General features: G+C 49.3%; 1 protein-coding gene across 3 annotated transcripts in view; it reads left to right on the top strand.

Moving 5' to 3' along the window:
* Positions 1-14222, top strand: part of CABIN1 (calcineurin binding protein 1) — a 181089-nt gene that overhangs the window by 132143 nt on the left and 34724 nt on the right. For all 3 annotated transcript variants that reach the window (XM_012723676.1, XM_012723677.1, XM_012723675.1), the window contains one exon: positions 10423-10536. In XM_012723676.1, the coding sequence (XP_012579130.1) occupies positions 10423-10536 (114 nt within the window). The remainder of the gene's footprint in view (positions 1-10422; positions 10537-14222) is intronic.

The raw sequence follows: 14222 nt of genomic DNA, 5'->3' as shown, positions 1-14222 counted from the left end.
TCTTTCCAATTGTAAATAAAACAGCAATAAACATGGGGGTGCAGGTGTCTTTTTGAACCAGTGTTTTTGTGTCTTTTGGGTAGATACCTAGGAGTGGGGTAGCTGGGTCATATGGAAGTGCCATTTTTAGCAGTCTAAGAAACCTCCAAACAGTTTTCCATAGTGGTTGTCCTAGTTTGAGTTCCCACAAGCAGTGCAGGAAAGTACGAAAGGAGAGTCTTTTTAATAAGTGATGCTGGAAGAAGACAGTAACCAAAACAGACACCCTACTGATGTGAGAAAATATTTATACTCAACACAACTGATGAGGGACTGTTATCAAAGATACACAAAGAGTTCACATGACTCAACAAAAACCAACCATCAAGTCAAAAAATGGTCAGAAGAGCTAAAAAGACCATTCTCCAAAAAGGAAATGCAAATGGCCAGCAGGCATATGAAAAAATGTTCAACATCTCATAATCACAGAAATGCTATCAAAACCACGAGATATCACCTTACACCATTAAGAAAGGCCCACATTATAAAACGAACAACAGCAAATATTAGCGAAGATGTGGAGAAAAAGAACTCTCCTAACTGCTGGTAAGAATGCAAACTGGTCCAACCACTATGGAAAGCTGTGGAGAACTACTAAAAATAGAACTGCCAGGCCCTCTCTGGTGACCCAGGGCTTAAAGTGTGGCTCTATGAAGCTGTCCATAGCCACTGCACAAATTCGATCCCTAGCCAGGGAGCTGACTCATCTGGCATGGCAGACCTCCCCTGTCTCTCCCACTGCTTCCCTCAGCAGTTGTTTCAGTATATCTTGTTGTTCTATTCCCCACCCTGTCTCTGTCTCACCCCCCACCCCACACTCACGCCTGTACCCCAGTTCTTGTGTACATAAATAAATAAATCTTTAAACAAAAAAAGGAACTACCATATGATCCAGCAATTCCCACTTCTAGCAGTCTGTCCACCTGTCACAAAAACATTCATTCAAAAGGAAACCTGCACCCCTGTGTTCACTGCAGCACTATTTTACAATAGTTTAGATATGGAAACAACCTAAATGGCTCAAAACAGATGGCTGGGCCAAGAAGATGTGGTATATACACAATGAATATTGCTTGGCAATCAAAAAAGATAAAACTAATGCCATTCACAGCAACATGGAGTAAGTCAGAATGAAAGAGAAAAATATCAGATAGTTTCATTTACAGGAGGAACATAGGGAAACCAAACCAGGTATCAAGAAAAGAAAAAAAGACAAAATAGCAGCCAGACGATAAATTGGAGACATTCAGCTACAGAGGGGGAGGGAGAGGGGTCCAAACAGGAGGGAGGAGCACAAGAGACCGTGATTATAGTTCATAGGTATCTCACAGGTGTCTTGGTGGTGGTAATTTTACGGGGATTATACTCAAGGAGAATGAACAATGTAAAATATATGAATTATTTAAAACAGAATGATGCTGGGAATATTAGATACATAGAAAAAGTGAAGTTACAGCACTCTGACTTCATGTACAAAAATAAATTGAAAATGCATTAAAAACTTAGCCATAAGACCTATAGCAATAAAATACTCATGTATGTGAGTAATATAAGGAAATGAAGTAGATGAACTGATAATGCAAAATAGGACTGTAGCAACAGCGAAACAGGTTATAAATGAAGACAGTGGGAGCAGGAAGAAGGGCCATGGAGATAGAAGGGATATAGGTGGAAGAAAATAAAGAAGAAAAAGAAATGTCCTGTCCCCTGTTCTTACAAAAATACAGATGGTCCTCCCTGGTGGCACAACGGGTTAGAGCACAGCACTGCAAGCTGGCCACAGCCACTTCAGTGCCAGTTCGATCCCCAGCCCCGGGGTGATCCACATGGTGAGGCAGACCTCTTCTGACCCCTGCTGCTCCCCTTTGAAGTCAGTCTGCCTGTTCTGCTCCCCACTCTGTCTCTGGTGAATCCTCTCACCTCTGGTCTGTACCCCAGTTCTGTATGCATAAATAAATAAATCTGAAAAAAAAAATACAGAGCTAGGAGTAGCTTTAGAACTAGAGAATCTCAGCCTTAGCAAGGAAATCCAGCAAGAGAGACCTGTAACAGGGCACAGCTATCCCAGAGAAACTTGAGTTAATCATTTGACTTGTGCATTTTAAAATAATACTAGCAATTGAAACCTTGTTTAAAGGGGCAGGTTAGCAGTGTAACAGGCAAGGAAACCAAAGGGCAAGGAAGCTGTGGGTAGCCAGAGGACATGGATTGTATTGCAGTCAGCAGCCTGGGTCAGCCTCACTGAGGACTCGGGCTTGACGCACACTCATGAGATGCTGCCTTGTTCATACCAGCTGGCAGAGCTTCCTCCTGTTTACCCCCTTCCCAGATTTAGCCATGTCCTTGTGTGGCTGCCCCAGGATATGCAGAAATGGCAAGCTGATTATTTTGAATTGAAGGAAATTGAGAGAAGATTCAGTCATTTTTCTTTTAATTTTGTTTTTGCCTGATTATCCCTTAAAAACAGAAATACATCTTTACTGTGGTCCAAGAGGTGGCAGGCACCCCATACTTGGGCTGGCAGTGTCTGATTTTGGTATGTATGTAGACAAATCTTACAAAGTTTCTTAAAATTGCGAAGTTCTTTGTTCTGTTTATCCCCCCTAAATTTGTTGTCTCCCTGTAGCAACCTGATAACAGCACCGTAATGTCCAGATAATCGATTAAAAGAAAAAAAAAAAAACACCCCAGCAGCCAGGGTTCCACTTTTCATGTCAGTGGGGGGTGGGGACCTGATGGTCACAGATACCCCCATCTTCCAAGAGAGCAGCCAAGGCCCCAACAGATGACAGGGCTTCCAAGCCTGCCAGGCATTTGTTTATTCCTTAACTAATTCCATTATGCCACTCTGCACTCTGCTGGGGAACTGTGAGGCAGGTCTAGGGCTTCTGAATGACTTTTGGAGACTTGCACAGGGTGTTTTAACAAAACAGGCCTCATACTCCAGTCTCCCAGCACATGAACTCTCAAGCAATCCCTTTTTCTTACAGCTTCCTTTAGTGAATGAGCCTCAGGCCACTCATCTCCTGAGTCTTGGGTCACCCCCTGCTCACTGGGCTCTTTCCTCTGAGCCTCAGCTTATCCCCTTAGCCTTGAAGGGGATATTCATCTTCTGAAAACTCACGCCCGACCCATATTACTTTCATTCTTTCTTCAAATACACTGTCCTTGTTGTGGGCCTCATACTATTCTTCCCACCCTCCCAGTCTCTTGTCCCTGCCCTCTGGAGATGGGTAAACAAGTTGAGGCAGATAGCCAAGCTGCCAGGGAGACAATGAGAGAAGCTGTTAAAGGGGTCCTTGAGGATGTGGGAATGGGGTGAGATGACACCTGGCTGAGAGATTTGTGGGTTCTGAGGTAGAGCCAAAGCAGGTGCGATAAGAGTAGTGGGTGGGGGAGATAAGTGTTGAGCCCATTGCTTGTTCTGAGGGCTGAGGGCTGCTAGTGGAAGAGTGTTTTTCACTGGGACTCCTCTGTCCCTCTACATCTCTTGAGGGCATTTGGTATGTCCTTCTGTCACTAGTTGGTAATCAGCTCCAAGGTGTTCCTCTCATTTCAGAGGTGTCTGTGAGCCAGTGAATCTGGTTTGGTGACAGGTTATAGACACCTAAAAGAGGGCTGTGGGGAGCTGCCCCCAGAGGCCTGCTTGGCATCAAGCACGCAACTTGAGCCCAGGTGAACTGGTAGAGTTTGCCAGCCCATGGAGAACTGGGGGAAAGCCCTGGCAGAGTTCCTCTGGCTTAGGCCCAAATACAAGCCTAGCCCTACCACCTTTTGGCCCTGGAATCCTGGCCTTGTAAACCACTCTTAAGACTCACCTTCTGGTAATTTCTTGAGATAAGAAGTTACAGTGCCATCTGTAACTCAGTGTGTTCAGTGTCTTTGCCTTCCCACCCCATGAAGCTGCAGTCCAAATAGGCCATGCAGTTAGCGCCCCTGCCCATCATGGAGGCCTAGAGGGCCAACCCAGGCCACCCTCTCCCTTTACTTGGCTGGCCAGGTATCTGTCAGTTCCAGAACACGTCTCCTTATTCCTGTCAGTTCCTACCCAGGGAGCTAAAGTCTCCCATAAGCTGTCTGGACACTTTGTGCCTTAGCCATCAACCAGCTCTTTCTCCAGCAGATGCCTGGAGAGCCTTGCCAGAGAGCAGTGCCTAGTCTACAGGAAGCTAACTGACATTCCTAGTTGAGTTGCAGGCCAGTGCTTTCTGCACCCTAAGCAAGTGCCTATTCTCTTGACCTCTTAAGAAGCCTAGGACCGGGGCCCTCCCTAGTGGCGCAGCACTAAGAAGCTTAAACCACTTCCACATGAGCTCAATTCCTCCTGCCCGGGAGGTGGACCACATGGCGCAGCAGACCTCTCCTGACCCGCCCGCTGCTCCCCTCAGCAGTGTACTTCATCGATCTGCCTTTTTTGTACCCCACTCTGTCTCTGGTGAATCCTCTCACCCTCTGCATCTCTGACCTGTACCCCAGTTCTGTACGAATAAATAAATAAAAATCTTTTAAAAAATAAATAAAAGAAAAGAACCCTAGGATCTCTCCCACTGTCTCCCCTTCCTTGATTCTCAATTCTGTGCCCGGCTGTCCAGGAAGCAAGTAGGGTAGTCTTGGTGCAGATATCGCTGGAGGAACTGCAGAGTGGGACACAGACAGAAACCATAGAGGAATGTGCGTTTCTGTCCCTCAGTCATAGGGCCTGTAACAAAGCCCCCAGAGTAAGGGAAGCACCTTTCTCTACCCTGGCCTCAGTGCCAATTGTTCCATTCCCCAGAAGGAAGTCTTTGTTAGCTTTTGTTTTCTCTGTTATGAAAATGATGGCCACCATGAAGATGCCATTCACAGTGCTACAACCCCTCCACCCCAAAATGTTCCTACTCAGAGGTGTCACCTGGACACATCCCACATGTCCCCAAGGAGCCCGAGAAGAGGCATTAGCGTCATGGTCCTGGGGTAACTACTCTCAGGCCTCCTGTACCGTGGGATCCAGGACTGTGCCCTGGGTCTGAGCTGAAGGAAAGAAGAGTGTTCATTAAATCAGATCCCTGAATGACCCTGAGGCCCATATGCTCCCCTGTCTCAGTTTCCTGCTCCCCACTGACCTCACTGGTGGTGATATCTGGTCTTACCTGCTTCCTCAGTCAGACCCTGGTTGTCCTACCTGTCTGGGTTTTTGCCTCAGTGAATCTTCCAGTCCCACGTTAGCCATGTGCAAACCACAGATCAGTTGTCACCTTCTCTGGAAGTCTCCTTGACCTCCTCAGTGCACCAAAAGGGGCAATGAGATCAAGGGGTCATGGCTGAGCCCAGATATAGGTCAGAAGACTTTTTCCTAGGCTTTCAAACTGCCTGCGGCCCGATACTTTGCCCTAAGCCCTGCAGCCCAAAGGAATCAGTCTGAGCTAACCTGAGTTAAATTTCATTCCTTGTAATGAAATGGGCCCAAGCTATCCTGTTTTCCCTGCTTTGTACTCATTTTCTCTGGGCTAGCCTCTTTCTCTCCACCTGCTGAGTTAGGAGTGTGTGGAGGAGTCAGGCGTGGGGGGCAAGGGGTATTGCTAACCCACCAAGGGGTAGGAGGGGTGCACCCACACGTAGGAGACTCAGAGACGTGAGAGAATGAAGCAGGAACCTGGGGTCTGGAGTCCTAAATCTGTTTCTTAGGACTGCCCTTGGGTATATATGGGATCTGTTTGTGCAGGGAAAAACAGGAAATGTGCCTGATGCAGGGATTGGGGTACATGTTTGTACCTGGCCTGGGGCTTCTTGTAGCTTCTAGTTGAAACAAAGTAGTGGGCTGCAGCTATTTGCAGGACAGAGTGCACTGTGCTCTGCTGACTTGTTTGTTGGCCTTAGTGGGGAGTGTGCTCACCCATGCGCAACACCAGCCAGGACAGACAGGTGCACTTGAGGTCCTGTCGAATTAGCCACAGGGGGGGTGGGGGGCAGAAAGTAGCAGGCATGCTAGGGCTTGTAACTAGGCAGAGGTGTAGGGGATGAGAGGATTCACCAACGACAGAGATAGAGCGGGCAGCAGAACCGGTGAATCTATTGAAATACACTGCTGGGGGGAGCAGCAGGTGAGACAAGAGATGTCTGCTACACCAGACAGGCCTACCAACCTGGCCAGGGGTTGAGTTTGTGCAGTAGAGCTGAGATTTAGCTCCTTGCACTACAAAGGAGGCCCCCACAGAAGGACTTCTTAATAGACTGGTCTAGAAGACTGGCTCTCTGAGCCATGTAGCTCAGACGTTAAGTTTTAAAGCATGAAGGCTGGGTCTGATGTTCTTCCTAATCGTGCTGCAGGGCAGCCCCTATGCTCCTGAGAGCTCTGGCTCAAGGACGAGGACTCTGCCCATTTCTGCCTCTACTGTGTAGAAGTGGGGGCAGGGGCTACTTAGTGGGTGGAAGCCACATCATTCCACCTGAATAGCTTCAGCATCAGTCTCTGAGCCCTGAGGTGTCTTGGGAGTTGTTGACTCGTGTATTTATCAACAGACTGAAGCTGCTGCTCTTGGTAGCTGGTGAACCACAGTGAGTGGCCACCACATGACTTTGGTATGATTCCTCCTTGGGGCTCCCCTCAGTGTTTCTGTTGGGAGTTTAAGAAAGGCAGATCTTGGTCATGTTCTTGGTGTGATGGCTGTGTCCGAACAGGTGTCTGGGTTCTGAGCAGGAGAGCAAGTACTTGAGTGCAGCCCAGAAGAGTCAGCCTGCAGAAAGACTCTGAATAGCACATGTCCTGTTGTCCACCTGGGGCTGTCCCTGCTGCCCATGCCCTCTAGTCCCCAGCTTCATGTTCATTCTGAAGAAAAGCAGTTTGGCTTAGCAGTTTAGCCTGGTTAGCAATTCTGGGCCTCAGGCTGATAAGGAAGCACCCGCGACCTTGACTAGGGTCTGGCTGTCTCCATCCTCGTACATGGGCACAGACCCAAAAACCCCAGCTTGCAGGTTCTTCTGTAAATAATTTTTGATACTTCCCACCCACCTAGCCAGGGCCTGGCCAATGGACGCAGGCCACGGTAGCCCCCCTTTTTTTTGTTACAGTAATCCCCTTTGTTACAGTATATAAGCTTGATGCTGAAAATAAAGACAGGGACTTTTCCTGGTGAACAGACTTACGGTGTCCATCCTTTTTCCTTTCCTTTTTCCTTTCACATTCTAATTAGGCCAGGCTGGGCTGCAGCCCTCCTGGCCAAGGGCAACCTTGACTTTACAGGGCCTCGACCTCTTCTGCTCTCAGAGCTGGGTCATATTCCTGTAGAAATTGACCTTGAAGGGCCCTCCTCGGTGGTGCAACAGGTTAAAAGCACAGCACTGAGACAATCCAAAGCCACTGCAGCATGAGTTCAATTCCCGGCCAGGGAGGTGACCCACATGGTGCGACAGACCTCTCCTGACCCGCCAGCTGCTCCCCTCAGCAGTGTACTTTGTCCATCATCTGTTCTGCTCCTCATTCTCTGGTGAATCCTGTCACCCCCTTGCACCTCTGGCCTATACCCAGTTCTTAATATGCATAAATAAGTACATCTTTTTTTTTTTTTTACTAAAAGAAATACAAAAGAAGTTTTATTAATAACTGGAAATATTTTCACAAACATAGGCTTATTATTCCATTACAACATACTAATTAATTCATGTTGGTCAGAAATCAATGGTATTTCATTTACAATTTATCATGATTATGTTATTTTTATTCTATATAGTGTTGATTTTATTTCTAATTTTTTTAAAGATTTATTCATGCATACAGAACTGGGGTACAAGACAGAGGTGCAGGGGCAATGAGATTGAACTGGGGATCCGGGGCTGAGGATCGAACTGGCACTGAAGCGGCTGTAGCTGGCTTGCAGTGCTGGGTCCTAACCTGTTGCTCCACCAGGGAGGGCCTGTTGATTTTATTTTTAATTAAACTTCACTTGTAATAATCTTACCTGTTAATCTTTTATATAAGAATAATCTATATTGATTTTGTTATTAATTTTAACTTATGTAGTACTTTATACATATTTCATAGTTTCATAAAATAGATTCCTTTTTTGGCTTTGTCTGTGTGTGTATTTGTGTGTGTGTATATATATATGTGCATATATATATGTGTGTGTATACACACACACACACACACACATATATATTTTATATATAATAGTTTACTTTTACATCATTTTGTGCTTTTTCCATCTCGGTTGTAATCCCCATGGACTTTCCGTCACCAAATCACCTGTGTGCCATCACCATAGTCCAGGGCACTTCCCTCCCTCCCAACCGTTTTTTTGATCCCATTCCCCACTCCACCCCCATAAAATGTCTCTGGTTTATAGTTGTTCATTATTGTTCCCCCCACCCACCCACACACACACACACACACTGATCCTTTATGCTCCTGCTAAAGGAAGTGTGAAGCCATATGGTATTTTCCTTTTCTTTTTGGCTTATGTCACTAGCATGATCCCTTCCAGCTCCATCCATGTTGCTGCAAAAGGCATGAGTTTACCGTTTTTGATCGCTGAGTAATATTCCGTTGTGTATATGTACCACATCTTTTTAATCCAGTCATCTACTCTTGGGCATTTGATTCCATGTCTTTCCTATTGTAAATAAAGCAGCCATAAACATAGAGGTGCAGGTGTCTTTCTGAATTAGTGTTTCTGTGTCTTTTGGGTAGATACCTAGGAGAGGGCTTGCTTAAATAAATAAATCTTTTTTTAAAAAAGAGAAAAGAGGGCCCTCCCTGGTGGCGCAGCGGGTTAAAGCACTGCACTAAGAAACTGAAGCCACTTCCGCATGAGTTCGATCCCCGCCTGCCCCGGAGGTGACCACATGGCGCGGCAGACCTCTCCTGACCTGCCCGCTGCTCCCCTCAGCAGTGTACTTCGTCGATCTGCCTGTTCTGCTCCCCACTCTGTCTCTGGTGAATCCTCTCACCCTCCGCATCTCTGGCCTGTACCCCAGTTCTGTACGAATAAATAAATAAATCTTTAAAAAAAAAAAAAGAATTTGAAAAAAAAAAAGAGAAAAGAAAGAAATTGACCTTGGAGGCGATGCTAGGCTTAATCATCAGGCGTCTCTTTGAGTATGATGTGCCCTTAGGCTTCTGCAAAAGAGTCAACCTTGTCTGCTGTGAGAATCATCCAGAAGATGTGTACTTAAAACCTCACCTCTCCCCCTCTGAGAGGGGTCCTTATTCCTATATGCCTGTTCTTACAGCCTAATTAGGGGTATGGAAGTGGGAGTCCCCAACCCCATTTGGAGAGAAGGAGCTTGCACCTTTGTCTGAGTTGTGATGAGGGGAATTATTTCCTAAGTTCAGCCTGGCCAGAAATAAGCAGGGTGGGAGTGGTGGATAGGCTTTCAAGCTGAAAAGTGAGACATTTGCATTAATTTGGATGCAGAGAATAAAAGCCTGGCTCCAAGAGTGAAAGGAAGGAATCTGGGAAGTGGAGGAAAGATGGGTTGACCCAGGCACTGTGAACAAGATGAGTGCCCAGGGTTTTACAGTCCCAGGCTCCAGTCCCTGGGACCCCTGTAGGACATTACTGTGACCACTGTAGGACATTACTGTGCAGAGATGGTGTGGAATGGTGCACACAGCATCCTTGACACTGATTCTGAGGGTCCACCCTGGGGGTCACTGGACTGAAGACCTGAGAGGAGAAGGTGGCTAACAACACATTTAGGGGAAAGAATTGCTCTCTGAGTCAGTGAGAGTGCCAAGGCAGCAAACACTATGCCCTCTCTGTCACTCTGATCACCTGCCCTCCCTTCCCGCCACCCCCCACCACCACCACCGCCGTCCTGCCAAGGCCACTAGCTCTTGTTCCTACCCTGCTGGGCCCCCTAAGTCTGTGTTCTACTAAGATGTGTCATTGTCTAGAAAGAAATGGCCTGAGCACTGTGGTTAGAACCCTGTCCTCTACAAACACACAGGCCCTTAGCATCCTGCAGAGCCCTGGTTCTCCCAAGCCAAATTTGGCTGCCACCGGCTATGATAAGGAGTCCTGCTGAAGTCCTGATGACAAATCAGGGCTGACCATTTGGGCTAGTGGGCGTCCCCTTGACAGGCAGGCTGCTAGGTCCATGCAGCAACTTAGCAAGGTTCGTCAGGGTAAAGGGTCCCCATACCTGCCCTCCTCAGGCAGTCAGAAACCACACTGTCCTAAGTCAGCTATGCTAGGCAAGAGGTCAGTTCCAGAGACACCCTCCACAGCCAGATGACCAAAGCCAGCAGCCGGAGCTGCCTGGAGCTGCAGGATCGATGTCTGCAGGAGCTGCTGCTCATCACTGCTATGCCAATACAGCCAGGAAGGAGTGACTGCCTCCCTTCCCCGTGGGCGCCCTGAGCTGCCCACACACTCACTTCCAACCTACTTCTTGTTTCCCCAGAACCTCCAGTGGGCCCGCGACGTGTTGCTAGGCAGCGGTATCCCGTGGCAACAGCTGCAGCACATGCCGGCACAGGGGCTCTTCTGTGAGAGGAACAAGACCAATTTCTTCAACGTGAGTACTTGCCTTATTGATTTCCGAGGCTGCTTGCTGCCACTGGTTTTCACCGAAGGCATGCGAGTGGACCCCCTGGGTGGGCGTTCCCAGGGCCACGGGTTTGCGGCATTTTCAGAGAGCAGGCTGGGTGGCGCAGTTGAGAGTGCGCCAGGCTCGGGAGTGGGGCCATGCTTGCCGAGTGACTTCTGGCAAGTCGCTGCTTCCTGCTGACACTATGGAGAGGGACATGGATAAGCTCAGTGCTGTCTCTGGAGCGCCAGGTATTCTGAGGCCACAGCAGGCAGTGCTGAGAGGGCTTCAGGCCCGTGATCCTGTTCTCCCAGGTGGACCCTCCAAGTGGACACCTCCAGCCACACCTCACATGCATGGCATCAGAAAATGCTGGGCAGACCCTGCATGCACTCAGCACATGAGTTTGTCCAGCAGATTGCGCCAAGTGTAAGGAAACTGTTTCCTAGCATGTTCGCAGAAGAGCCTTTAGAGCAGCCCTCTGCAGTGTTGGGCCGTATATGACAGCTGGGGCCATCCTGATCTGACAGTCTGGGAGGGCAGAGCAGGCACTCTTCCTTTCCAGTACACACGGCAGTCCATGGCCAGTGCCTGAGGCGGGGTGGGGGGGCTGGCCGTTGTAAGGAGGTGCAGGATGGGTGTGGGGGACAGGGTCTACAGGCACTCTCTCGTGCCATCCCCTTAAACACCCACTGTCCTGGCCCACTCACACCTCCCAGCCTGGCATCACCCACCCAGAGGACTGTCTAGCAGTCCCTATTACTTGGCTGGGGAACCCTCCTGTTACTTTTTAATGACAGTTCCTGAAAATTGTGAGTCACATAGGATCACATTGTCACTGCAAACAATTCAGACATGTAACGAATTCAGACATGTAACGACCCAACTCTCTTGGTCTGCCCACCCCAGGCACTGTGCCCTTCCCAAATGTACTTCTGTGAGCATCTGGGCTGTTTACTTTTTTCATGTGTGTTTATGTGTGTGTGTACAAAATCAAACAAGTTTGTTGCCGAGCTTTTAAAGTGTGTGTGTGTGTGTGTGTGTGAGAGAGAGAGAGAGAGAGACCTTGTGCTTTTGGCAACTTGACTTTTTCACTAACTCATAGAGTTTCCCTGTGAGAAGGGCAGGCCATCTGGCTTTTTGCAGCTGCTGCCGAGGGTCGTGGTATCCTGGGGTTGACAGGCCCAGTCTTTGTGTTTTTGCAACAAGCAGGCACTAGTGAGCCTCCCTGCACATCCGTCACTGTGCTCTTGCTGGGCTCCTTTTTGAGTTCCCTGGTCATCCATCCTACTTGGCTCAGAGGATGCACTCCCTGAGTATTCCATTCATGACTTTTCCCTTATCAGATTGGTGTCCCAAGAAGGTGCAGTCAGTGCTGGACCAAGCCACTCACTGGCTCATGATAGAATCCCCTCTGCATGTCCCTTTGTGCAGGTTGGAGTGTGGAGTGTGTGCTGGAGGTCATGAGGGCCAGGGAACCCTGGAAGAATCCAGGTTGGAAGAAGGGCTTCCACTGGAAGGGTGACTGCTCTTTAGCCAAGAAAGGAGTAAGAGAGAAGGCAGGCTTAGAGGCAACTTTGAGGGAGGCTTGTTAAAGCCACGCCACTCCTGAGGCAGCATTGGCTGATGTTCGTGGGGAACCTGCTAAGCCAAGTAAGGGGTGGGGTGCTGAACTGCAGGTGAATGTGACCTGGGGCTCGCATAGGAGCTTTCCTGAAGGTCCTGCCTTGTACACAGGACCTGCTTCACAGCTGACTGGTGCCTACACTGGCAGAGCCTTGCCATGTAGCAGGACCCAGAAGTGTGGTTAGATGAACATTAGGGAGAGAGGGAGGAATGATCTTGGCACTTCTCCAGTCCCGCTGTTGCACAAAACTTGACAGAGAGGGAACAGCTCCCAGCCCACCCCTTCCCTCTGCTGTGGAAAATCCCTGCTGTGGGCTGACTGCCAGGTTGGAGCTCCTAGGCTACACTCTAGGCCAGGCCGGGGCTCCAGCTGAAGGTGCTGCCACCCAGCCTTTCTCATCGGGCAGAATAGCCTTGTCATTGCCAGGCCAGAACCAGAATTATTGGATGTTACTGGTTGAGTTCCTGTGGCCCTCCCTGCCTCGGTGGAGCCCGGCCTGGCTTCTGATGTCTGTCCTTTCACAGCACTGAAAGTGGCAAAAGGTATGTGACCATCTGATTCAGAGGTGGCTCTTCAGGCCCATTCTGCTGAGTTGGGGGGCCCAAGGAAGACTCAGAAGCCTGGGCCTGGAAGTAGTGAAGCCAAGGATGGGCCTGCAAGCATAGGAGCCAGTGCCAGCCCCATGTGGGCTTCAGAGAGAGGAGTCAGGGAAACTGTTCCTCCCTGTGGAGAGGGCCGGAAGGACAGGCTCAGAAGGCATAGTGGAGGCTGGGTGCTTCTGTGCAAGTGTGCACACCTGCAGTTAGGCAGGACCGGTAGGCCGGGCTGGGCTGCTCTGTCCAGGGTGAACTTCTCTTGTAGTTGATGCAGACATGTTCCCATAGTAACCAAGCCAGAGATGGCTCTCGCTCCTTCTCCAAAATGTTTGCTTATTTTAGCAGGCAGGATTTTTTTCTTTTCTCAACCTAGTTTGCAGACACTGTGAAGGAAACAAAGGAAGCCAAGGGCCTGGCTGGCACAGCTTTCTCTTCTGGGACTGTGCAGGGACTGTGGCCTGAGTTTGAGGGAACAGAGGGGACGTCCTGGCCTGTGGCCACTCTCCTGCCACTTTGCTTCCTCCACATTTACTCCCACCCAACACAGGACCTCCCTGTGGCTCTGGTGAGCAGCCAGTGGTCTGCGGCTTCTGGGGTCAGGTTCTGCATCCCTGGATCACTGGGAAGGACTCAGCGGGGCTCAGCTTATGAGCACTTAGCCCCGTATTTGCCAGGGAAGCACCGGGCTTCCAATAAGCAGGGAGGTCAGAATAGGCAGGGGAAGCCCACATTACCCAATTCACCCTTACAACTAGAAATGTGTCTGCACAGCGCCTCAGGACTTACCTGTGGATCTCAGTGGTGCTTCATGAGGGCAGTGCTAGTACCAGAAGGGACATGACTGGGGCTGTGGAAGCCCGCTGCTTCCCTGGCTGCTGGGGGGGTGGGGGGGCATTGCTTTGGCTTTAGTGGGACAACTGAGATGCAGATGTGACCGTACATGCCAGACACATAGACACTTCTGACTGAACTGTCAGTGCCTGTGGGTGCTGGTCTTGCTTGTTCCTTTTTGTCACAGCCGTATAGTGCTCTTCGGTCTGACTGGATGAGCTTACCATCTGCCCTCTTCCCAGTGGGTGGGTGATAGTACAAATTCTGCCTTCTCTAGCTTCCTTCCTCACCTTTGCATGAGTCTCCAGGGTAAGTGCCTAGATGTGGAGGCCAGGTCACAGGTCCTCCTTTCTAGTCCCTCTACGGGTTGCCAGATGGTTCTTCAGAGCTGACTGGATTCCCTCCCACTAGCCACTGCTGTGTCCCCTTCTGGCACTCAGAACTGCAGATGACTCATTTTGGTCCATCTGCTGGGAGACTGGGGAGACTGAGCCCCTTCCCAAGGCCCATGGCCAGTTCCTTTGGGATCTGGTGTACTCCTAGCTGGCAGCTACCATATAGGCCAGTGGTTCTGTTTGTCCAGACTTCATGTTGCTTACACAGTGGGAGATATAGTCATC

This window comes from Condylura cristata, unplaced genomic scaffold (genome assembly GCF_000260355.1).
Source record: "Condylura cristata isolate star-nosed mole 26May11 unplaced genomic scaffold, ConCri1.0 scaffold00011, whole genome shotgun sequence".
NCBI classification, from domain to species: domain Eukaryota; kingdom Metazoa; phylum Chordata; class Mammalia; order Eulipotyphla; family Talpidae; genus Condylura; species Condylura cristata.
This window is presented reverse-complemented; position numbering and strand designations above follow the sequence as displayed.